Source organism: Acomys minous (assembly GCF_964271855.1).
Source record: "Acomys minous genome assembly, chromosome: 9".
NCBI classification, from domain to species: Eukaryota; Metazoa; Chordata; class Mammalia; order Rodentia; family Muridae; genus Acomys; species Acomys minous.
This window is the reverse complement of record NC_140490.1, coordinates 57,073,096-57,099,469: the sequence shown is the minus strand read 5'-3', so window position 1 is coordinate 57,099,469 and position 26,374 is coordinate 57,073,096. Positions and strand designations below refer to the sequence as shown.

Below are 26,374 nucleotides of genomic sequence, written 5' to 3'. Positions count from 1 at the left end.
TATGGCTAGAGACACGCTGCATTCACAAAGCACAACTGCTGAGCTTGAATTCTTGCAGAACTCCCCAAACCCCCTTGCTTCTCACAAGAACTCTAGATAGAACTTCCTGTCCCCTAGGACCCATTTTCCATTGTAGAAAAAAAAAGAAGAAGTTGGGCACATTAAGATTCCCTCAAACTCTTAAGTTTGACAGTCCATGAAACACTCTTGATAGTTTCAAAGTTTGGGTAAAACTGAGTTGAAATTCAAGTATCAAGATTCCTTGTATATGAAGATCATTTTCCTTCTGGATTTGAGTTGTCTTCCCCATTCAAATGAGGAGACTGCTACCTGAAAAGTGTCTATGAAGATTATAATTATAGTGGGTGGGTCTGGCACTGTACCTGGCACAGAACGGGACCATGAACCTGCAGTGGCTCATAGACCATGAACTCTGATGGAGCTGGTCCATGTGGTGGGTGGGACACTTTATGGGTTCCTCTGACTGTGCCATTAGGCAGGCAAAGTGCAAGGCACTTTTGTTTTTGCCTCATCTCAAAGACTTGTCAACCAACATCAGGAGCCCCTGAAGTGTGCTTTTCCTTTAAACTGGAGGTGCAGATGTGGAGTTTTGGAGCCTCTCTCTTCCGTCTGCCTTTTCTTCTAACTCCTATGGCTTTTCTAAAGCCACAAGTTCAATGTTAAAGCAACTGAAGAAAGAGCTGAGAATATCCAACTGTGGAAGAAGGCAGATCCATGAGCTTTGCTGACTGGCAAGTCTAGTTCCAGGTTCCATGAGAGACCCTGACTCCAAAAATAAGGTGGTTCATTGTTCAAGAGGAGGCTTCATGTTGACCTCTGACCCCCAAATGCACATACACTAGTGTGTATGCACATACATGAGCACACACATAAACACATATACATACCTCTTTCTGTCTTTCAGTATCTCTGTTTCTCAGTATCTCTCTCTGACACACACACACACACACACACACACACACACACACACACACACACACCCCAAGGTGTAAAATCCTCACCAAATGAATGACTTTATAAATCAACTCTTTTGGTCCTCTTTCTTAGCATAGTGCCTTTAAATCATCACCAACATCATTTAAAACCCAAAGTCTCAAAATGGTTTCATCAGGTCTCCATTCATGTACAACAGTGAAAGCGATGCCCTCAATCTCACACTTTCACTGATTTCAGAGGCAAAGGCACCTCTGCATCACTTGGTAGACCTTCTAGGTATGGCTGAGCCATCCCCATGCATGGAGTTGGGTCTGTGAATAGGGCACTCACTGCCTCATGGGGCATCCAGTCCACTCTTGACAACTCTACTGTTCTCAAGATGGCCTGACATCTGCTCCCCTGTGGATATTCTGACTACACATCCTGGTTCTGACTTCCACATGGATCCAGAACAAGTCTCTGTTGCCCTAATACTCAAAAGTTTCGGCACCACCTGACAGCCCGAGAGTTAAACCATCTCAACTTTTACCTTCTTCAAGGAGTCGTTTCCAGAATTTTACAAACCCTGTTTCATAGTAGAGTTCATTTTGTCAGTTTCTCCCAGGAAGCATTCTCCCTTGACTAAAATGCATCATTCTGGCTGTAGTTTTTCCAATAAAAAACAATGAGGCCACTACACCTTGTAAAAATAAAAAGTATATTTTTGTTTCTTCAGCTTGGGCATCATTGGACAGTGATATCTTACTTCAGATTTACATTAAGCATTTCCTGAAGCAAAACCTTCTAAAACACATTCCGTGTCATTTCTATCAATAGCGTATTGCAGTTCTGCCCAGACGCCCACAGATCTTTCACCTGTGTAGCTATTTGGCTATATTTACTTATGCAGCTGGCTTTTTTCTTTGTGGTTCTATTTTTAAGGCCTTGCATGAATTCACAATACCTTTCTACTGGTAGAGTCAGTTCATTGCTCCATGCTCGTACAATAATTTTGGACCTTACATGTGTGTTCAGTATGTTTACTATTTGCTACAGCTAGATTTAGATTTTCACAATGTGTTATTTTGTGTTGTCACCCAAGGCAGGAGTACAAGAATTGATTAGATGATTGCCTCATAACTGCAAGCTAAGAAAACATGGTAAATACCCAAAGGAGCATAAATAACAGAAGTTTAGGGTTCTGGGCAGAGGTGTGGGAGAACCCCTAATTCATGTTAAGGGAGATGAAGGATGTTTTTCTGGAGAAAGCATGGTATAAGCAGTGACCAAAGGAGGAGGCTAAGATGGGGTTCTACTTCATCTCTGTTGCTGTGGTAACACACTTTGAGTAAAAGCCACCTAGGGGAAGAAGGGGAGGAAGGGGTTTATTCAGCTTACACTTTTAGGTCATAGTCACCACTGAGGACATTGGGGTAGGAAATTGAGGCCCAGGGCATGGAGTTATTCTCTGGCTTGCTCACAAGCTCACCAGCTTTCTTGCATAGCCCAGGACCTCTTGCTCAGGAAATGGCACCCCTACAACGGACTGGGCCTCAATCCCTCAGTAAGACAATCAAGATCATCCTTACAGACATACCTGGGGGGCAATTTGGTAAACATAAATACAATTGAGACTCCCTTTTCAGGTGATTCCAGGCTGTGTTAAGTTGACAGGTAATGCTGACCAGGGCTGGAGGGTGGGGATGAGTGCATAGAGAGGAGGGTGGCTCAGACAAGAATGTGAGTGATCACATAAGGAGCCAGAAGGTGATAGGCTGGCTGGAGTGGCCAAATAAAATAGATTTTTAAGAGGCACTTACAGTGTAGACCACCATTAACAGCTTTATTTTAGATTTATACAGGTGATGCTACCCACAGGACTGGATGCTCCTTGAGAAGAACACTGTACCTTGGTTATCCTGTCCTCACTCATGCCTGGGGAAAGTGTGTGATAAATGCCCCAGAAGGCATGTTGCTTTTGACTTAAATGAGTCTCACACCTAAACATTTGGGTCTTGAATTTTTATTTTCATTTTTAAAAGGAATCGTTTCATTAACTATGGGAGAAAGCATAATAGCTCTTTAAATATCATTTATCAGGCATTTTATTCTTAAGACAAGCAATTTTAAGGGCTGCACATATTGCTGGAGAAGAGGATTGGAGGTGTCAGAATTCAAGGCCTCTGTATGAGAATTTTTGTTTCCTATTGGAATAAGACCACCAGGTCTTCATGCTATTTGGTACCAAGGGTAAGTAAAGGTGTTAGTGAAATTTGAATACATCGATCCTAAGACAGACAGACAGACACACACACACACACACACATACACATACACACTCTCTCTCTCTCTCTCTCTTTCTCTCTCTCTCTCTCTCTCTCTGGTTTGCAGTGGATTTTTTTCTTAGTGAAAATAAACACATATAGTTTGTTTTGAAAACAATAGTAAGGCCTAAGAGATGGGTACATCGTACTTGCTATGCAAGCATAAGGACCTGAATTCATATCCATAGCACTCACTTAATAATCTAAATTTATATTCATATATGTGCGTGTGTATGTATTTATATCTGTATTTGACCTATTGCACTACTTTTGAGGGTATTTAATTTTAAGCATGGAATTTAAAAAACCCACATTTCCCCAATTATCTTTTATTTATTTATTTTATTAAATATCACCCTAGTAAGTCAGTGCCTTTGGGAAGGAAAGGAAAAAACTTATAAAAAAAAATGCTGCATTCTAAGTGAGGGGAAACCAGGTCAAATTTAAATAAAAAGTCCTCACCTAATCTCTTAAGATTCCTTCTTCAGACAATCTAAACTAAGAAAAACATTTCATTTAAAAAACGAGACTGGGGTGGGGGAGGTGTGAAGACATAAAAATGAAATTTGGCTGAGGTGCAGAAGATTAAATGCCACTCGATAGGTAAAAGGTTTAAAGCAATCATGTTCAAAATGCAGTCCAATGTGTAAGATGCATACAAAGGTAAAACCAGGTGGAAATAGTAAATGACAGCCATGTTGGCAGCTCTTCAGAGTAACCTTCTAATTAAAACACTAGGCCTTTTAATCTTTCTCATTACTGTAAGAAATATCTGAGGATGAGTTTTTATAAAGGAGACACTTACGAGAAGGAGAAAGGGAAGAAGGAAGAAAGGAAAGAGAGAAGCGATGAAAGGAAGAAGAGAGAGGAGAAAAGGGGAAAGGGAGAAAAGAGATAAAGGCAAGGAGAGAAGAGAGATGGAGTGGTTGAATGACACCAGTTCAAGCCACACATTCTGCCTCTGGTGAGGGGCCTGAACAATGCCACCTTGTTTGTGGCATTTGACATCATAAAGGCAAAAAACTTGACAAGAGAGAAAGAGATCTCATGGCCAGGACCATAGAGAGTCATTTATGGTCAGACTCTATGTTTTTTATAAAAACTCACTTTCATGAAAACTAGCTCAGGGTAGCATAAGGAGGATATTAATCTCTTCCAAAGGAACACCCACCCTCCCAGTGACGTAGGGACCCTCCACTTGGCTCTGCCTCTCAGTTCACCACACTGAGATCAAGTTTTAGCATATGAACCTTCAGGGACAAACGCCATCCAAATCACAGTACTGAGAGTTTGTCTTAGGGAAGGAGGTGAGATTTCTAAGTTTTTATTCACCAAATAAATAGCGTTTCTCTGGTTGATCATGGATAGTGACCCACAAAGCGAGCCAGGAACAAAATTAGCTTCTTACAGTGCATGATTCTAGCAAGGACCACAGTTGGTTGCCATGAAACATGAGCACAGAAGGCATTCTAGTGCCCATTTGCCTATTGATGCCCCTCCCCATGTGCATGGCAATCAGAAAACATCTGTGAAACTGGTGGATGGATTGTACTTTGTTTACTGGCCTAACAAGACATAACTTAGATAGAAAGAGCTTTTTCACTGTTCAGGTCTCATTCACCAGAATGAGGAAATTTATTCATATCTCCCCATCCAAGCCCAGCTCCTAGCTAAATGGAACAGCTCACTGGGAAGCCACTTCTTCTTTTTCTTCTTCTTCTTTTTTTTAAAGTTATATTATGGCTAGGGACTTGGCGGCTTGCCCTTTCAAAGTGACAGCTTTCAAAAAGTCTACCTAACACAATTTAGTCTAATTCCAAACACATCGGAAAATGGGCTGTTAAAGAAAGAACGTCTCTCCTCTGGAGTCAGCTGCCTCCTTGTCCTCCCACTCACTCCCCTAATATGAAAAAAAGTGGATTATCTTCTCCCTGGGTTGCAAAAATATTCTTCTGAGAATGATTATACCTGTCACAGATGGAATCTTGAAATAAGTTAAATGTTTAGGTTCATTTTCTAGGAATTCCCTGGTGAGCTGAGCTCTCCCTGCAATCTTTGGTAACGTTATTACTAAGCTATAGGCATTAATGCTATATGTATGAAGAAGTAGGTCTGTTTATGGTGGAAAGAGGCACAGGAAGCCTTTTTCTCACACATCTTTTGGCCGCTCAGGAGGAGAAAGTATAATTAGAACAATTAAAGACATTTTTTTTCTTCAGCAGCTATTATTTAATCTGTTGCTACTAAAATGTCCTACAGCCTAAACTGCTTCAGAAATCCTAGAACAAGAGAAGCGGGACTCGCACCTTCTCCTGGGCTAAACGCCTTCTGGTCTACCTCTCCTCTACCCTGAGATGTTTCCTTCTCTCAATTTTTCTCTTCAGTGTGAGAATAAGTCTTATAAAACATAAATCTGCTATTAAGAGTCCACAGCAAGCCTCCTGTGTTCTGTGGGATAGAAGGAAAGTAGGGTCTTCACACTTATTGTAGTGTGAACCCTCCCAAGTTCTTAAGAATCTCTTTTTGTTGTCCTATAGCCAATTCTCACCACTTTTGACAATGATCTTCCATGTTCTCTTGACCCTTTCTTCCTCCATCTTTTAAAAGAGATTTCTCTATTCTCTGCCTTGCCAGGTGGGGTGTGTGGCTGTGGGACCGGATGTGGAGTGGTGTGCACAGCTATGAACTTATTTGAAGGCCAGAAGAGGACTTAGGGTGCTATCTTCAAGCAATTTATATATGTTTCCTTAAGGCAGGCTCCTTCTCAGATTGGAAATAGACAAACTCAGCCATCTTCCTGTCTCCTCTCACCTCAAGACCTGGAGTCAGAGGAGTGTGAAAGACGCCTAATCAGCTACACGGGCACTAGGATCTTGTCCTCATATTTGTGCATCAAGCTCTCTTATGTAGGAAGTCATCTTTCCATCCCACAACTTCAGCTTCTTCGTTTGACATGTGCTTTACATCATTCATTCGCATGTAGTACAGACTGATCAGAAAATCATGACCCTAGCCTCCCATGCACAGGGCTTACAAGCTTGCACTACCATATTTGGCCTGTATCTTGCTTTTATTCATTTTTTTTTTTTTACTTTATCGAGAAAAAGAGAGCATCCCCTATTCACCCAGACTAGCCTTGAACTCATCGTGTGGCACAGAATGATTTTAAATTGCTTATCTTTCTACTGCCATCTCCCACGGTCTAGGATTAAAAACCTTTACTGTCACAGTCATAGGGGAGTGGAGTAGGGAGAAAACAGGAGAGAGGGAGGAATGGGAGGATACAAGGGATGGGATAACAATTGAGATGTAATATGAATAAATTAATAAAATATTAAAAAATAAGTGGAACATAAAAATATATGGAAAAAACCCCTTTACTGTTATGCCTAGCATGTCTGGAACATTCTTTGCCATCTTACAAAAACCAGCTGAGATGTCTTTGTTATCTGGAAGCCTTCGTCATCCTCTTCCTTATTCTTCCATGTCATAAGACCTGTCTCTTCATCATTTTACTACAATTTGATTAAATTTCAATTACAGTATTTATTAGACTGAATTGCAGTAATTCTTGCTTGGTTGTTTTGGTTTTGTTTGTTGTTTGTTGTTTTAGAATGAAAGCCCCCTGAAGTCAGAGATTGACTTCCTCTTTTTGTCATCAAACAGACCTTAGGACAGCTCCTGACATGTAAATAACAGTGAATATAATTTTTTTTAAAAAAACTGGGTTAGTGATTAACTTCACTTAACAATTTCATTTCTTCATCATGCACCAAATGCTTCTATCATTCTTTCAATTACCCTAAATCTTTCAATTACCCAAAGAGTGTCTTTGGCACTAAGGAGAAGTTGATTACTGAGTAAGAGATTGGTTTAGTTCTGACAGAATGGTAGGAGGGAAGACACTTTCAGAAAAACACCTAGACTCCACTAGCCTAGAAACTGCTGGGTCGGCCGCCCCTTGAATGCTCATCAAGTCATCCCTGCTTCCTTGCTTGACTCCAGCATAGTGGACTTGCCAGGGAAATAACCCAACTACTGCTACAAATGGCCACTCTACTTGTGACAGAGCCCCACAGGCCAGGAGGATGAGGGGGCATTACGTAGCATTACATTTCTAGCCACACATAACTTGAGACCTGGAAGGGCATGGAGACATGTTTCAGAAACACCAACTTGAATGTGTCAAGCAGTGTTTGAAAAATGGATGCCAGTGTGGGTTGGAAAGATGGCTAGTCTGGTAAAAGCACTTGTCACATAAAGATGAGGATCAGAATTTGGCTTCTCGTCCTTACTTCAGAGGTGGAAGCAGGGAATCCCTAGAGAAAGCTGGCTAGCTAGAGTAGCCAAACTGATGAGCTAGGTTTACGTGAGAGACCCAGTCCCAATACATAAGGTAAAAAGTAATAAATGAAGACAGCCAAAAGCCAACATTAGCCACTGGCCTTCGTGTACATCCATAGTACACACACACACACACACACACACACACACACACACACACACACACCCGATATCAACTTAAGTAATATGGGCAGGTGCTCACAGTAATTTTCCTAGTATGGGACACACAGGGGCACACTAAAAGTATGTGATGACATCACACCTGTCTACAGCTTGGCCCTACATCTGCGGTTCCGTTATAATCTCAGATATTTCCATTTTTTCTTAAATCCTGTAGTATGTATTTAGAGAAGTACTGTGAGTGTATGAAGGGTTTATTCTTTTTTTTAACCTTGATAAAGTAATAGTTTAGAAGAGTCCTTGCTGTGGTGCCCAGGCTGGCCTTGAAATGATCCTCAACTTTAGCCTTTCAAGTGGTTGGGCATATGGCATGCTTCACTGAGATAATAGAATTCTTCAGCAAGTATACCCAGCCATGGTGAAAGGCTATTACACACATCAGCCACCTCGTGGATAGGTGGATATATTCTGTATATTAACGAATACTTCCCACTAACAGCATTCAAGGCAATGGAGCTAATTAAAATGAAAAGCCTAACATTTTATTTCTTTTCTTCTCCTTGCTTCTCTGATCTGCTCAGTTAATTTTACAGGGGGCAGTTTTCAAAGAAAAAAAAGTTACCACTGAGGGTAGTGGGCATGAAGAATTGGTCTTTAGTTTCTGTGATCCTGAGTCAGGAGATGTAAGTGCTCCCGGGGCCTACTAGTGGCCACTGGGTGAACTGCATGGACACTACAGGAACCAGTGCAAAAGCCTGCTTTCCCTGGCGTTCATCTGTGATTCCTGGAGTGGAAAAGGCTTGATATATTTAGTGCCAAACCCATTCTGTGCTTTTTAGACAAATAAATAGAAATTCGAACCCTGCAGAATAATCGTCTGGTTCAGACAGTATGTCTGCTGCTTTGTTTTTTCTGTTCTGTTTTTCTCCTGTCCAGCTCTCTTGAGACTACCCTACTGTGATTATTGGTTCAGAGGCTCCATCCTCACAGCACGCAGCAAAAATACCCTGAACAGACTCATACGGAAATATGTTATTAATGAGCTATAGTGATTAGGCATGGTAGGCCACTCAGATTGTGAGTGACTGGCTGTTTTCACCCATTCAGATCAGTTTGCAGTCTCTGGCCCCTGACTTTCCTGTTAAGGGCTGCTTGGGAACAACTCGCATGCCAAGCTACGGACACGTGACTGCTAAATAAATAAAGACTGCCTTTTCAAAATAGGTGAGTTATTCCCCATCTCTGCTTCCAAAAGAAGATTCACAAAAAGCCAATTCTATATATGGGGAGCTCTGGTGATTTTTATGTGTCGTTGGCAATGTTTGGCTCAAATTTACAATTTCTTTAGGTTCGCCATCAGTCATGTCCAGTCAACCAACCATCACTGGTCAAGTGTGCATGGTCAGATGCTATCACGGACAATATTTATCCAGTCCTTAGGAACACCCTGCACAAGGGGGCATTGCTTCTATTTTGTTGTGGGAAAACTAAGGCTTGAGAACCTAGATTTTTCATTGGCAGGACTTAGATTTTTTTCATTGGTGGGGCCTGGGGTAGAAAGCTGAGTTTTCTGCCTCTGAGATCGGCAACTCTTTGTATCCTTTACCAGATACATGGAGGTTCCTGTGTCCCCTCTTTAGTCCTGGTGTGGGTGCCTGAGACCTTCCTCTTTATTTTTCTATGGGTGACGTCTTCCAGGGCCAGGGCACTTCTTCCCAGAGCACAGTGTCTTCTCTGCCAGAGGGGAATTTTACAAGAAAACTGAATACCCCAAGGTGACCCATGGGATAGCCTGATGTCTGCAGGCTTTCCAATTTTATTTGCATTCTTTAAAATAAAAAAGGAGTGTCTAGTCTGGCTGGGCATCAAAGAAGTAAAGAAATATCAACTGATTGTTGTAGGCCTGTTTCCTAACCTGCAATAAAGGAAACTGAGGCTGAGTGGTTCTATACCCCAGTTCTGTGTCTTTAATGTCAGGGTTTAGAATGTAGCACTTAGCTGGAAGAGCTAGTTCTTGGTCACTAACAGCCACTCTTGACTGTCTGTACCCACCTCAGCAAGTAGATGTTTATCCCCCCCATGAAATACAGCACTGAGAACTCATAGGAGCAAAACTGGGTTTTGGTGCATAAACAATATTCCACAGTGTACTGCCAGCTAGATGCAACTCAGGGACAAGAGTCTGAATGTCCCTGCTAATCACATTCCCCAAGGGAATGACTTCTGCATCACCAAGCCAGTGCTGCCACCTGGGCCTTGTCACAGCTGACAGGGCCGAGAGGAGGTCAGCTGGTGGCTGCTGCACCCAGAGCAGGTCCCTCAGGATGAGGCAGAGGAAGCAGCTTGCCTTGCCTGCTCCTGCCTCACCCCACCCCACCCCCGACCCCCAGCTGCTCAGGAGACACCTAGAAAGCTTCCATCTCTATTACTGTCAGAATCTGGCACCTCTCACCAGCTCTAAGATTCACAGCCACGGGTGGAGGAGGGAAAAGGAGGCAGTTGCAAGCCAGACAATCAGATAGCAGCCACAGTATTTTAGAAGTAGAATCTTCCAGATAGAGAACGTTCCCCAAAGCACAGCATGTTAGGGGTGAAAGAGGCCCCAAGGGAATCCAATACAATGTTGTGTAGAAGGAACAGCTGGGAAGTAGAAAGAGGAAGTGGATTCTCTGTGTCAAGATGAGGTCAGGCTCTCTAGTGTTTTTGTAGCTTGAGAGGGTTTTGGAGACTTTCTTGACACCAGAGGCTGAGGGTGGACACCAGAGCCTGGGAGGAGGCTTATTTTGTAGTGAAGGAGGGTTCTCACATAGATCCTTCATAGGAAAGGGGGCTCAGATTTACTAGACACAACGGTATGCTGCTCTTACCTTGCAGGTTGACGCCCCTGGGCACCAGGCCCTGCAGCTCCGTGGTCGGGAGGTCAACTTCTGCTGCATTAGAGTTGTTGGGTGGAACAGCTCGTCTGCCCCCAAAGGTGGTTGCTGGAGCATCTGACATTCTCGGCTCTACTGGATCCTATAGGAAGGGAGAAGAAAGGGGAAAGGGCTGTGAAATGAGTGCCTACTTGTGGCCAGGATTCTGAAGTGGACACAGAGATGCAACCCCGTGTGGCAGCCCCCAAGCAATATGTTGAAAGTCACACCTGAATGAAAACCGAGAGGTGGCAGTGAAGATTAGCCCAGTGACAGAGTGTGTTTTCTGAGGGTCTCAAGGAGACTGCCTGGTTGTCAGAATGTATAGAAAGTAGAGGAAAGAATATTTGCTTGAAGCAAAAAAAAATATTTAAAGATTTCAGGCAGCAGAATTTTCCTTCCCTCAACACCTCAAAGCCTGCATAGAGGTACATGTGCCTATTCATCTCATGGAGCGCTGCCCACCTAAAGCATGGTGAAGATTAAACTCATGAAAACATACCCAGATTAGGGTGGTCCCTTAAAGCTGTCACACCAACCATTTAATTTGGTCACTATTTACTGAGAACTTTTTATGGGCTGGGCTCTGATCTTAGTACTTAGGTAGGTACAGAAGAAATGAAAACAGCATCTGTTTCCAGAGAGTTTACAGTACAGGGTTAGAGGTGAGGCCAACAAGTCATACATAAATCTGTTTGAGTGTGTGGAGTGGAGGCCATGGTCACGTCCAGTTCAATTGTGAGTAGGCTGTGCTTCAACTTGGTCTGGCTGGCTTGTTTCCTCTTCCCACAGAGTTTGTGCAGGCAACCAGCCAGTCTAAAAGCTACACACCTTACCTTCAGGGCCGAATACGGACTTGTTGACCAGCTGGCCAAAATGAAGGGGCACTTTGTTTGTGAGCTCTCTTCACCTGGCTCAACATGCGGTGACTCCTGGCAACCTGGCTGTTTGCAAAAACCAGGCACACCCTTGGAAGATGAAGTGTTGCTGCTTAACGAATCAACTTGATTAGACTGTTCTAGAAATGTGTGGGGCAGTGGAAGCAAGACTGAGTACAAGACCACTTGGTAAGGTATTGGGTCTTAGGAGGAGAAAGGTGCTCTTGAAAGAACAAAATGGGAGTGGGTATCCTTAGACATTAAAGATAATCTCATGTAAGCTGAGGCAGGGGAAGAGTTTAAAGAAAAAGGTTGGTTTGTTGTTGTTTGTTTGTTTTTGGTTTTTTAAGACAGAGTTTCCTTGTGTAGCCTTGACTGGTCTGGACTCACTTTGTAGTCCAGGCTGGTCTTGAACTCACAGAGATCTGCCTGCCTCTTCCTCCCTAGTGCTGACATTAAAGGCATGTGCTATAACGTCCTGCATAGAAAAAGGTTTAATGATAAGAAGACAAGAAAACTCAGTCTTCTGGTGTCAAATAGCAAAGTCCAACTGACTGGTCACTATGAGGCCAGCACGAGGATGTAGGGAGCAGTGCTGGACAGCCAGACAGCCTTCTGGTAGAGAGCAAGCAAAGCAGAGAACTGGAACATTCCAGGTGATGGTCAGGAAAGGAAGTGAAGGCCACTGGGTGAGTGAAAGTAGGGGAGTTGTCCTTGGTAGATGCAGGGAAGGGAAAAGAATTGGAGTTCAGTCCCTGTGTTGAGTTGGGGGAAAGAGTTAACATGGTGGGGCAACCAAGCCTGCTGTCTTCTAGTCAGGCGGGCATTCCCAGATGGCCTTCAACCTTAGTCCTTGCCCCACAGTTGCCTTCCCTTAGGAAAGAGGACCTGCCCTTGGAGAAGCAACCCCATTCCTGTCACCATTTAAGACTCCTCTATGCCAGCCCAGCCATGCTCCCATCATAGTTTGGTTGAGTTCAAAGAAGGTCCCCCTTAAAGACGTGAAGGGCTGGAACTGGAGGGAGAGGTTGCCTCTGGCACCTCCCCAACCCTATAGAGATACAGAATGTAGGTGCACAGGGACAGCCACAGCTTGGGGCAGGGCTGCTCAGTGCTGCTTCCAGGGTTTCTTACCTGCTTGTGCTCCTGAGAGAGTACCCGGGTAGGCTCGCTGTGTGCCTCTGTGTACTTCCTCAAAAGGACTCAGGCAAAGTGACCAGAAGGTTGGCTCTTAAATAACTTCCTAACAGCTCCCACCCTCCTCCCCATCCCAGAGGATTTCTCCTCCCCTTTCTTGACAGCTGGTGGAGGGGGCAGAACTGTTTCTAGGACTTTCCACGTACTTCTGCCATCTAGCTCTGATGTTCTTGTAATGTGCCCCTTCCTGCCTCCATAGCCCCTCTGCTCCCAAGGTCCCATGTGGGCATCTCCACATCATCCCACCCCCAGAGTCAGCCTTTTCCCTTCTCCGGCTGCTACTAGTAACCGGCGAATGGCACTGTGGTGTTAGCCAGCCTCTCCCCTGACCTCCTGGTAGGTCATATGGGCTAAAGGGTCATTTTTTTTCCCCTATGGAGAAATGCTTTGCTATGCAGAGGGCTGGTGAGCTGGCAGAAGGGAGGATCTGCCTTTCCACAGACAGATCGCACAGACAGTTGTGACCATGCATAAAGCAAGAACAAGGAGTCCCTCTTGTGCAAAGTAAACTGCCTCCTTGAGTTACCCGCAGAGCCCCAGCCCCTGCCCCAGTCAGACCACAGGACTTCCTGCAAGACAGCCACACTGATGTCCAATTCCCGTACAGATGAGTAGATATCCTCAAGGGTGCCACACAAGTTAGAAACACTTTGTGTTGTCCCCTCAAAGCCATTCTGGTGTGTCTTCAAGACTTACAGAGAACCGAAAGGCAGTTTTCCTCCCCAGACTTTGCCTATTTTTGTTTTGGCATTGTCACATGTTTAAGCCCTACTGATTTCAGCCATAGATCCTTCTAGGTGTTTTCATTGTCTTCAGATAACTGATCCTGACCCCCGACCTTTCAATTTCAAAGGGGGGGGGGACAAGTGATGCTATCAGTTAGAGATTCATATTATTCCTACCCCATCTCTCTCTATCCCATATCTGTAGACTTGTCAGACATTTTACCAAGTTTTCTCTCTTTCTTACCCTTGAAATGGAAAAGTTCTCCTGCCTCCTTGTCCAAAGCAAGCGTTTGCCTTGTTTTATGTCACTTTCTCAAGGGCTTTGCTATGCCTCTTTTCCCCTCTTCCTTCTGTGGCTTCAAGCTCTGGCTCCCTCACAGCTGCTTCCTGTCAGCATTGACACAACGTCAAGTGGATTCCCTTTAACATTTTAAAAAGCCTTCCCTCAATTCATGTCCTTCTAGTCATTTTTTTTTTTTATTCTCTCTCCTCCCCTCTGTCACCAAGCCTCTGACTTCTGGGTTGTACTTCCATTATTATATTGAAACTACCAAAGCAAAGGTGTCTGTCTTAGTACATTTTGTTGCTGTAACAAAATATCTGAAATCAGCATATTTATAAAGGAGAAAAATATTCTATTTAGCTGATGGTTCTGAAGACTGAGAAGCCCCAACCCATGGCATTGCCATCTTCTTAGCTTTTTTGCAAAGATCTTGTGCTTTCTCATCTTTTGGGGTGGGGACAGGGGATAAGTTTATTGAGTATACTGCAAGGTGCAGTAGGCTGAGCAGAAGAGCACTGTCTACCTCATACTGTGTCTTCTTGAGGCAGAAAGCAGGAGGAAAAATAGGCACAATTGGAAAAGAGAAAATATGAGGGCAACCTCGCTTTATAGTGAACTGCCCTCATAGTAGCTAACCTAGTCCCAGGAGAGCTACAGTGATCTCTCTTAAAGGCCTAACCACCTCTTAAAGGTCTAATCAACTCTCAGTGGTTTCACACTGAGGCCCCAATTTACAGCCAGGTTTTGGAGACTAGAAGCCACATTGAGATGAGAACACTGTTTTCAATTGTCTGTTTCCAAGCCATAGAAGAAGACTGAGTTTTTCATCTTTTGAGGCACTGAGCACTCTTGCCCACTCTGTCCTAGGAGGTCTTTTCTGTGGTCTCTGGGACACTGCACCCTGCGCTATTCCCTCTAGTGCAAAGTGCTTCCCTTTGATTATCCCAGATACTCTGATGACTTTACTCCGTGTATCTCCTGGCACCTCCCAAACCTAGGTGCCTAGCCACGGTCTTCTCCAGAGCTGTTGACCCCACCTAGCTAGCAGCCTGTCACCTTCTCTTCACACACCCCAGTGGTTGCCCGCACTCATTCTCCATGATGGGATACCATCTTCCCTGAAGAGCTGGCATATCATACAATTCCCTGTCTCAGTGAGTGTCAGTGTCTCGAGTGTTGCTGCAAACTCCAGACGACCCCCACCCCGAGCCTGAGATCCAGTCCTTCATCAGGTATCTCCTGTCCTATCTTTTAACTTAGTTTTGAACCTACCTCTTTAACCCTTTCAATTCTTTCTCCACAGTGCAGTCACAGCAAACACTGAAGGGTTCTAATCTGGATTCGGATTCTTTGCCCAAATCATCTCCTTGGCTAATTAAGTTTGCTTTCAAAGTAAATTCTAGTCATCAACTGGCAAAGATCCCCATATGATCTGGAGCCTGCTCTGCTCTTGAGCTCTGCCTCTTTCGTGCTCTCAGGTCATATCTTCTCCAGGCCCACTCCTTGTCTCACCTTACTCCAGTCCATGAACTTCCTACTCTGTGCCTCAAGTCAGAAGCACACGTCTCTCATCCTTCTCCACTTGCTGGAAGATTATTCCCTGTTCACAGTCCTGATCATGGCTTCAGTGGGTCAGCTGCCCTGCCAGAGCATGTCTAACCGCAGTGTTCTTGATACTTATAAGGCCACTTCCCTGACTGGTGTCCCATTGGACAACAGGGACACCAGCTAGAGAGAGACTGCTGAAGCTATTTACGCAGAGTTCCTCTGTCTCTGTTGCATGCTAGAAGAAGACGTAGACTCCTGTGGGAGTTGGGCAAGGGTGGTCACGCTTGCACATTTTATATCAAATTACACAGACATTAACCCTTCAGTTGAGCTGTGCATTCAAGACGTGCTTGTCACCTCACAACCAGCATTGTAGTAATATATTTGGCCAAAACTCACTGGGTGTGCATACACATTAGTTTAATACAGTTCCATCGCCAATCTAGTAATAGCTAGTAACGTTATAAATGTGATGGATTTCCTGTGCTCAACAGACAGTCAGCAGCCCAGTGTCAGAGGCACCAAGCCTAGCATGTGGCTGAAACCCATAGATTTTTAGAGCATTGCCTCATGATCCTGTGGTGGAGGAGTCATAACAACGGTGTCTAGTCATAGAAGGAGCCTTGATCTGCACCGGCAAATGATATGTACAGAAGTCGTCTATGTGACGAGACACTGGGGTCTTTGAGGATAGCATGGCGTCCTTCACATATGAAGGCCCTTTGTTTGGTATGAAGAAGACGTTTACAGCATGTGGCTAAAATTAGGGAAGGAAAAGCCACATTAGGTATTTTTAAAGAGAGAACCTGACACAGAGGAATTGTTTGTACAGGTGATAGAGGAGACAGGAGGGAAAACAGTAGAGGTGAGTCAACCCCATAATTAGAAACTGTGTAGTTGAGGTCGACATATGGCGGGAGAAGAGGTTATGTGCAGGAACTAGAATCCCATGGGTCTGTCTGGTGGGTGACTGAGACTCGGCCATTATAAGTTTGAGGTCAGAACAAGTCCAGTCTGTCTTTTTGTTTGTTTCTCCCTGTCCAGTATCTCTCAATTGCCTCCTACTGGCTGAATTTAGCTGAACATGATTTAGCCTACAGAGAGCAAAGGGATCTAGGAAACAGCAGAAGATGCATGCCTCTGTGTTAGGGTCCCCAGGACCACCCTCTTGGGCTATGAACTATCAGTGCCCCATAGGCTCGGTTGTCCTGGTGATTGATTTATTATAGCAAAAAGATCTATGGGTAAGGGCCACAGAAAATCAGGTAGACAGTCCCAAGGCTCTCCCATGCACGTCACATAGGATGTTCCAGACCCCACAGTAATGAACTGTGACCACACATGTGTCATGGTATGTAACAGAGAAATACATGGACTCCACACCTAGGATTTTTACTTGGATTTGGCCAGGGGTTCAATGATCCTTTTACAAGGGTTGCCTAAAGCCATGGAAAAGCAGAGACATTTACATTATGATTTATAGCCGTAGCAAACTTACAGTTATGTAGCAGCAACAGAAACAATTTTATGGCTGGGGAGTCACGACAACATGAGGAACTATGTTAAATGGTCGCAGCATTGGGAAGGTTGAGAACCGCTGCTCTGGACTCTGATAGGGATGCAAGTGGTCTACATAAAGGACAAGTTCTGTTGAGTTGAGTCACAGTGGGTGGCATTGATCAGTCAAGGAGTGCTGGGTAGATTCCTGAAATCCAGGTTAAAGACTCCGGCCCTTTTGGAGGTCACTGTGGGATTCTTTTCTGTAATCCCTGTCACAGAATAGGGCAGGATGGAGTGAGGAGGCACCTTACGAGCCCTCCAGGAGAGCTGTTCCACTTTTGGCATCAGTGGTTAGCCAGCCAGCAAGCTCCCTTTCTTGATATTGATCCCTGCTGAGACGTTAACTCTGGCCCGGAACAAGAGGAAAATCAAGTGAACTGCTGTGCTCAGTCTGTTCTGGGCACACTTTCCTGGCATCACTGGGTACTGATGAGACCACTGAAGAGACTAGCATGCCTCTTCCTGCATGAGCTTGAGACTTTCTCACTCTTCTACAGCAAAGGGCCATGTTCCCAATGTCCTGCTGACTGAAGCACAAAGAAAGCTACACTTGGACCACCCAGCCTATCCCAAGGGCAGACAGGAATGCCTGGACACATCACTCACGGATTCTGCCTCCCATCAGAAACACAGAGCAACCCATGGGAATTATGAGCAAACAAAAGGGCTTTGAGATGAAAAACAAAAACAAACCTTAACTCCTTAATTCTGAATTTTCATGTCTGTGGTATTGACACTTTTCTTACTAAAGAAACCCACCATCTTTCTCCAGCATGGTAACACCAGGAGGTGGCCTGTGTTTGCTCAGGTAATGAATGTTCCAGCAAACACTGTTTAAATTTACACGCAAAATTTCACATCTCAAACAAACAGAGAACCTAGTCATGTCTGAATGCTGCTATTTTTTTTTTACCCCAGCTGAATAAGACCTTCATTGCTTAGAACTGGATTCCCAAGGGGAAGTGAGAGGGTGCTATAAATAACAACTGGCCTTGTACAAAGATGCCCTGGCCTCTGACATGAAGGATTAAAATCCATCTCTTGGGAGGGCTTCTCTCCTCCGCTGTCCTTGCTGCTGGAAGACTTGGAGAGGAAACTTTCCACTCCAGACAGAGGTGCTGTGGCAGAGAGGATTGGAGGGCAGCCGGGTGAAAAGTTTACAGCTGTGTTCCAGCCATGGTGGTGAGCAGGTGGTGCAGTACGGGTTTTAGTCAGGGTTTCTATTGATGGCGACGAAACACCATGACCCAAAAGCAAGTTGGAGAGGAAAGGGTTTATTCAGCTTATGCTTGCAGATTGTAGTCCATCAGAGGGAAGTCAGGGCAGGACCTCAAGCAGGAATGGAACCCAGAGGCAGGCGCTGATGCAGAGGCTGTGGAGGGGGGCTGCTTACTGGCTTGTGTCCCATGGCTCATCAGTGCTCTCCAACCATTTTCCTCCCCTGCCACTTTGGGCAGCTGGGTGGGTGGCCTTCCCTTATGGCAGGTCACTCTGAAGGCCAACGGAGGAATAAAGAACCCATGACTCACACAATCGCCATGAATACCAGCACCGTGTCTTAAATTCTGCTAAAATACACAGAATATAAATTTTACTCTCTTAAGTCAGGCATGATGGCTACAGACAGCTATGATCCTAGCATTTGGGTGGCAGAAGCTGGTATCTGAGGGCAGCCTGGAGTACCCCATCTCACTTTTTTGTGGGTATCATTCAGCTCTGTTTCTTATACTGGCCATGCTCAGACTGCTGTCCTGTTGGCCACTGAAGTGAAGTCAGACACCTTTGCTACTTTTCTTTGCAGGAGGGAAACAGTACATTATAATAAAAGGCTGATTAAAATAGCAATCAAAATGACAAGACACAGCCACACATGTGATGCAAGACTGTATTCCCAGCACTTTATAGGCTAAGGGGGGTTATGAATTCAAAGGCAGCCCAAGACACCAGAAACCCCATCTCAAGTAAGCAAGCAAACAAAAGGAAGCACAGCATTATGCCTGAAGAAAACTGACCAACAAAAAGGAAACCTATTAGTAATTGCACAAATGTGTAATAGATGTGTTCATTAAAAACAGAGGCAACTGAAAACAGACAATAACACTTCCTTCACCAAAGTTGCAAGGGTGCCAACTAAACAGTGTGTGTGTGTGTACCCCACAGAGTTGATGCTTTGCAATGTTAGACTTAGAATCTAGGCTTTTTCACCACTCCTTGAATGACCTCGAACACATCATCTGGGTTTCCACGTAAAATGGTCGTCCAAACAGGCTCTGAAGATCAGAGAGAGTACCTACAATGTGCTGTTACCACCTGGGCATGAAGCCAGCTCTAAACAATCCTTACACCGGGGTTTGGGGTGGGGAGTGATGGCTGTGCACTGAACAACCTCCACACACCCCTCATAAGTACTCTCACTTTTTCTAGTAATTATCACCTTTATTTTTTTATTATTAAATAAACAGCTATTTAACTTGATAGTCACCTCATCACCGGCATCTGTTGTTGCCTTCAGCCCAGGAGCCACTTCGAGAGTTTCATCTGCAGCTCACACTTATCAGTGGGGGTTGTTTGATACTGGGCTGGTGTAGTTTTACATGTGACAATACCCTGAAACAAATGAAATGCCCTCTCTCTTGGATCTCACAAGGAAGCTGTCTGGAGAGAGGAGCAGCGAAGGGTTAAAATGAACTGTGTGCACTAGATAAAAAATGACAGGCCAGCTCTTAAACAGTTTAGAAGCCAACATCCATGTGAGGGCTCTCTGTGCACACTTGCTTGGGCAGCTCAACAAAGTCCCCCAATGAGGCTTATGGGAGCAGGTTGAGGGGTCTTCTGGTTTATAATAACTCCTTCCAGCTGGTTCCTTCTGTGGTGGCACTTTTTGTTGGGGAGGGAACAGCAGAGTCAAGCCTACAGTACTCTCGTGGAGGGAGCAAGAGCAGAGACCAGCAGTGAAATCTAGAAGCAGGAAGAGCAGTTCATAGCCAGGCCTGGCAGGAAGTGAGAGGGCGTGATGTCCTGCAGGGGCTTCCTGACAGCAGAACCTGTAGATACAATCTATGAATTTCCAAAGCCATTGCATAACCATGCACAGGCCTTAAGACACCACCAGAGAACTGGGTGAGTTCTTCATTCTTTGATGCTCACTCGGCAATTTCTGCGGTGAAGTTTCAGATAACTGCCAGGGCCCTTCCTCACCCAGGCAGTGTTTCTGAACACTCCCTCCCCTCACAAAGCTAGCTGGAAGTGATTACAACAGCATCCGACACATTAGTTAAGCCATATGGACATAGATCATGACCCACTGGGATACCTCCCAAATTTCTACCTAACATAATATAAATCATTCCTAAATTTGTATTACTAAGTTCAGACAATGTAACTTGCCTAGAAGAGAGACAGCACAGATGCCCAAGAGTACAAAACATCACGCTACAATTCTTGAGTGTGTGCCTACTTTAATAGTCTAAGTGTGCTAATGGCATGGGGTTAGCTGTGGCAAAAAGGTCTGCAACAGTCAAGAGTTGATACATGACACAGTTCATTGTTATTCGTTTCCCAAGGTCCTTTTGTTGAGGGAACAGGACTAATAGTGTGTAGGTTTAGTTCTGTGACGTCACGTACCTTCAGGCTACATGGAACTGAAGTGAACTGAAGCCTTGTGCTCCTCAAGCATGTTTTCACTTCATATGAGGCTTCCATGGTTCTGTTCTCTCCTATCACATAGACACTTGGCTTTATGAAGTGTGTAGCCCTGCCTGTCCTGGCTTTGTAGACCAGGCTGGTCTTGAACTCACAGAACTACACTTGGCTCCACCTCCCTGAGTGCTGCGATCACAGGCATGTGCCACTACACCCAGCTTGAAATATTTCCTTTTGCCTACAACATTTTCCCTCAGATTTTAAGGGTTCTTTCATGGCTATGTTCATGAGTTCACTCTATGTTAACTGATTCCCAAAGATGGCTCAGTTATCCATGTCTTCTGATGTTACACCTTTTTCTGTGACCCCTCCCACAGTGACTCTATGCTTTGACCAGTGGGTACAATGGACGTGATTGTGCCAGGTCAGGCCTAAGCTTCACACAGTTTTTACCAGTTTCTATTTCATTATCTTAGGATTCTAAAACCCTATGAGGAAGTTTAGCTAACTCCTGAAGCCTAGTTGACCAGAGATGGAAGCAGAGAGGATACTTGGAGAAACAGAGGCCCTGAGGCTACATAGACAAAGCGGGGAGCTCCACTAGTGGTATAGGGAGCTCAGACAAACTGTGCAGATGAGCCACACACAAAAATTCATAAAACAGTGAGCAACGAAAGTAATCCATGAGGCCTTAGGGTACTTTGTTACACAGCAATGATAAGTGAAACACATTAATTCAACAAATATTTATCTAACACTTTCTATTGGAGGGTGTTGTGATGAATAAGGGATGCAGTCTACCTTTAAGGCATACAGAAGGGGCGACTATATTCAAAGCCAGTCTTTTAGAATTTAATCAGCAAATCTTTCCCCATAATTCCATAGATTTCAAAATATTTCATCTTTCACTCCCATGGTAAATATCTTTTTATTGGACTTAATCTGGCATATAATGTGTGTGTAGAAATACATGTTGACTAATTAATGAACTAAAGTCGGTGAAATCTCGCACATCAGCGAAAGCAGAATGTGTCGCTGACCAACATGGACAGTAAAGGCTTTTGTTGAATAACATATGGAGGACTGGCTTTTGTTTTATTGCCTGCCTTAAACAGGCTGTCACTCAGTTTGCACTTGGGTTTCCAAGGCTGAAAGCCTCATAAAAGCAAGAACCAAATAAATGCAAGGGCACGTAACGATTTATGCTCTCTCAAATGTCTTATTCATACATAGTAATTTTAAATTAGGTGAGATGTGCCCACTTCACCAACCAACCTTTGGTAACCAGTGCTGCACTGACATCGCAGCAGTGGTTGTTCTTTCCCCTTGCTTCTTTGATTTGCTATGTCTTCCTCCCTCCCTCCCTCCCTCCCTCCCTCCCTCCCTCCCTCCCTTCTTTCCTTCCTTCCTTTGCTTGTTTTTCAAGATAGGGATTCTCTGCATGGCCTTGGCTATCCTGGACTCCCTGTAGACCATGCTGTCCTTGAACTCACAGAGATCCAAATGCTGGGGTTATGTCATGTTTTCTTACATCAACCATATTTACCAGACCTGGCATCCCACTCTCCCTAATCTGAAGACATTTACCGAGACCATCTTATAAAATGTCTCTCAGAGACTGATCTTGTGCAGAAGAATTTTAAACCAGCAGCAGGACTGCTCTGATCTCATCCAAAGACCTTCTAGGCCTGTGTGCTCCTGCTAGAACGCAGGCACATCCTTAGTACACACCTTTAATCCCAAACAGTGAAGGTAAAGTTAGTTTGTAGAAGAAAGCACTCATGTTTGAAAGCGATGTCTATGGCAGACAAAGTGACAAACTGGAGAAATATTTGACAGAATAGGATACTCCCAATTCTCACAGAGAGGAAAAAGAAGCTACTGGAGAGAGTGTCACAGAGAGAGGGAGGAGTCAGTTTTATGGGGAGAGTTTGACTGAGGTAGGTTGAAGAGAGAACAAACTAGACACAGGTGAAGACAGAATACACCAGAGAGAGAAGGAGCCAGAAGATTAGAGCAGATTGCTAGAGTTAGTTTGGGGTTAATCAGAGCAATTCAGATCCGAAGCTGAGAGAAGCGGATTTGAATCAGTCAACTTGGAGAGGAGTTTGAGCCAAGAACAGCTGAGTTGAACCAGCCAGCAAGAGTTCAGAAAGAGCTGGAAAGGGCGATCTTATTCATAAGTAAGTCTCAGAGGCTGAAAACAATCTAGGCCTAGATTAGATTGTAAGCAGGCTAGAAGCTTCCAGGACTGGCTAGGCCTAGGTTAGATGATGAGAGCAGTAAGCCTCTGAGACCATTACATCAGGAAAATAAATTATTTTAAAAATCTTGGTCTATTGGCCTAAGTACTTAAGGATGTTGTAAATCTAACCAATATCCTCAGCCATGTCCACCAACCTCCCCTCCCCTCCCCTCCCCTCCCCTCTCCTCTCCTCTCCTCTCCCTCCCCTCCCCTCCCCTCTCCTCTCCTCTCCTCTCCTCCCCTCCCCTCCCCTCCCCTCCCCTCTCCTCTCCTCCCCTCCCCTCCCTCTCCTCCCCTCTCCTCTCCTCCCCTCCCCTCTCCTCCCCTCCCCTCTCCTCTCCTCCCCTCCCCTCCCCTCTCCTCTCCTCCCCTCCCCTCTCCTCTCCTTTCCTCCCCTCTCCTCTCCTCCCCTCTCCTCTCCTCTCCTCCCCTCCCCTCCCCTCCCCTCTCCTCCCCTCCCCTCCCCTCTCCTCCCCTCCCCTCCCCTCTCCTCCCCTCCCCTCTCCTCCCCTCCCCTCCCCTCTCCTCCCCTCCCCTCTCCTCTCCTCCCCTCTCCTCTCCTCCCCTCTCCTCCCCTCCCCTCCCCTCTCCTCCCCTCTCCTCTCCTCTCCTCTCCTCCCCTCTCCTCCCCTCCCCTCCCCTCTCCTCCCCTCTCCTCTCCTCTCCTCTCCTCCCCTCCCCTCCCCTCCCCTCTCCTCCCCTCCCCTCCCCTCCCCTCCCCTCCCCTCCCCTCCCCTCCCCTCTCCTCCCCTCCCCTCCCCTTTCCTCTCCTCTCCTCTATTCTCCTCTCCTCTCCCCACCTGCTTTGTGTTCGTGGCATAAGCATAGACACGAGGCAAGATCTCAGATCAAGAGAGGGAGTGATGTAGGAAAAGAAAAATAAAGCATACTATAGATGAACAAACCAAGGAAATAAAATCAACTGGAGAGTCAATGTGGCTCTGGGTACCCATTCAGCACAGTTGATACAGCTCCTATAGCACTATATTTAAATTTATCTATCTATCTATCTATCTATCTATCTATCTATCTATCATCTATCTATCTATCAGGAATCTGCTACCTATGATGTCATTACTTGCCTGCCACAGGGGTGTGGCCCTGGACAGAGCCATATAAAAGGACAAATCATCCATGTCGTCCCCTCTTCTTTCTATTTCCTCTTCCTCTTCCTCTCTACTCCCTCTCTATCTACATCCCCTCTCTCTTCCTCTCTCCCTCTGTCTGTCTGTCTGTCTGTCTGTCTCTCTCTCTCTGTCTGTCTGTCTGTCTGTCTGTCTCTCTCTCTCTCTCTCTCTCTCTCTCTCTCTCTCTCTCTCTTTCTCTCTTTCTCTCTCTGGGGTACCCTCCCCCCTTTCCTTCTCTCCCTTTCCTTCTCTCCCCATGCTCATTTCATAAACTCCATATAACATAATATCTGGTATCTGGTACCTTATTACATTATATCTTCCTGCCTTAATCATAAAGATACTATCTATCATCTATCTATATACCTATCTGTTATTGATCTATCTAATGTATCTAACAACTATCAAGGTATATATCCATCTGTCTACCTGCTTACCTGTCTTATGCTATATGTTTTAATCTCCTTACAGATAACCCTTTCTATCATGTAGGGATTCTATAAGGTATTTTATATCAGATCATATAATATATATATTTTTTTACAGTGATCTTTTAGTATTCACAAAGGGTTGGTTCTGGTATATTCCTTTCAAAGCCAAGATCCACAGATGCTCAAGTCTCAGGGTGTAACCATGAGTAGGATTCCCAGGGTCCACTGGTTGGCCCCACACTCACATGATCAGCACTAAGTGGACTTAGTGGGCTATTAAACTGAAAGTCATGATGTTGGGAGGGGTATGTTAGGGACCATAATCATACTTTACTGCCTCTATGTATAAAATTCTCATAAATAAGAAAAAACAAACAGTGAAACTTTATAATGGATAAGATGATAAGAAGTCCTGTGGAGAAAAATAAATCAGGGACAAAACCGGTGGCGGAGGGAAGTGCTTTAGTATTCGCATAGAACCTCTGCACATCCTGTGTTCTTTAACCATCTTCGGATGAGTTATAAGACTTATTATCAGGCAGATGCCATGGAAATAGTTGTTGCTCTGTATTTCTAGGGGGTGGCAAGAAAAAAAATGACTGCGGCACAGACACAATTTTACAGAATATTTTTGATGGAGGACACGTATAGATGGATGCAGACCTCAAAGACGTGAAGCCCATTTATACTAAGGACCAACTGTATACATAATTCATATCATATAGTTGAGCAACATCAAGAAAAAGGGAAGAAATCAGAATTATTTTTACCTCACCTTAACCCATGCTTTTCTAGTGCTGTCTCTTATTTAAAACTCAGTTATCCTTTTCCTCTTTAATTTGATTCTAGAAGACAGAGTTGTGATGCATTGTAAAATATCAGTGCCCCCATCTGCCTGTACCTTGCACCCCAGAAAGCCCACTTATGACTTCTGCTTAACTCTCACCACAATTGTTCATCATGTCTTCACTGCACAGGGAGGAGACTGAGATACTTTAGATCTTAAGTGCTTCTCAGAGGTCTGCATACTAAAGGCTTTGTGTGGAGGTGGTGGAACTTTAGAAGATGGGGCCCAGCGGAGAGAGTTTAGGTCACAGGGGCCTGTGTCTTTGAAGGAATATGAGGACCCCCATTTCTTCTCTTCCTCTTTGCTTCCTGCCTGCCATGGCACGAGTGCTTCCCTATCAGGCTGGATTACCTCACTGCGGGCTTCAGCACAAGCTAGCTAGTCCTCCGAAACCTTGAGCCAAAGTCAAGCTTTCATCTTTTCAAGTTGCTCGTGTCAAGTCTTCTGTCACCGTGGTGAGCAGATGACTGGCACATGATGATTGGTGAGGCTGGGGGACTTGCTGAGAGATGATCTCTTCTAGGTTACAGTTAGCCCCAAGTTCAGCATCGAGGAAGGCCAACGTTTACCATCCATCCCAGGTTTCCCAACCCTTAATTCTTCCACCCACAAGGCTTGACCTTATAGACGTTTGTTCACATTCCCTGAACCACTTCTGCTGCCTCAAGTACATAAGAACCACACATTTGTTTCCAATACAACGGCCAACTGTCAACCCCACTCTGATCCTCTCTTCCCAACACATTTCTAACCTAAAAATGCTTTTCAGCTCAAGCAGAAGCTAAGACAGAAGACCTTTCCAGCCTACCCAACGACGATGGAAAACGGTTTTTGTTTCTTGGCCTTGGCTTTCTAAGTGCATCCCACATGTTTGCCAGCTGTAGTTCAGATGGCTTCTATTTCACTTAGATTAATTTTTTATGAAGTTTCTGCAGAGCCAGGGGACCTATATTGGCTTTTGGTTCTTTAGTCTGCACTGCTGTGTCTAATTGCCAAGACGGTTCTACGACACGACTCATATTTTAAGGCGGTGTTAATATGTTTACCAGGTTTCTCGTCAACAGGAGGCTCACATCTTCATGCAGGATTTTAACTATTTTTCTTTGGGAAGGAAGAACAGGCATTATTGGAATACACACGCCACTCTTCTGTGGATTTAGGGACAGTGTTTTCACCAGCAGTGTCGTTGCATCCAGAGCTGAGACAGGAGCGGAACCTGGGCACTGTTTTGTAATCTCACTTGAGTCTTAAGAAC

The 26,374-nt window shown here is 44.7% G+C and overlaps 1 protein-coding gene across 1 annotated transcript in view; it reads right to left on the bottom strand.

Annotated features, from left to right (window-relative positions):
* Window positions 1–12,769, bottom strand: part of F13A1 (coagulation factor XIII A chain) — a 159,839-nt gene extending 147,070 nt beyond the window's left edge. Inside the window, exons 1-2 of the mRNA XM_084796409.1 lie at window positions 12,649–12,769; window positions 10,592–10,739 (exon numbers count right to left, since the gene is read on the bottom strand). Of these exons, the coding sequence (XP_084652535.1) occupies window positions 10,592–10,721 (130 nt within the window). The 5' untranslated portion in view covers window positions 10,722–10,739; window positions 12,649–12,769. The remainder of the gene's footprint in view (window positions 1–10,591; window positions 10,740–12,648) is intronic.
* Window positions 12,770–26,374: the final 13,605 nt, after the last annotated feature.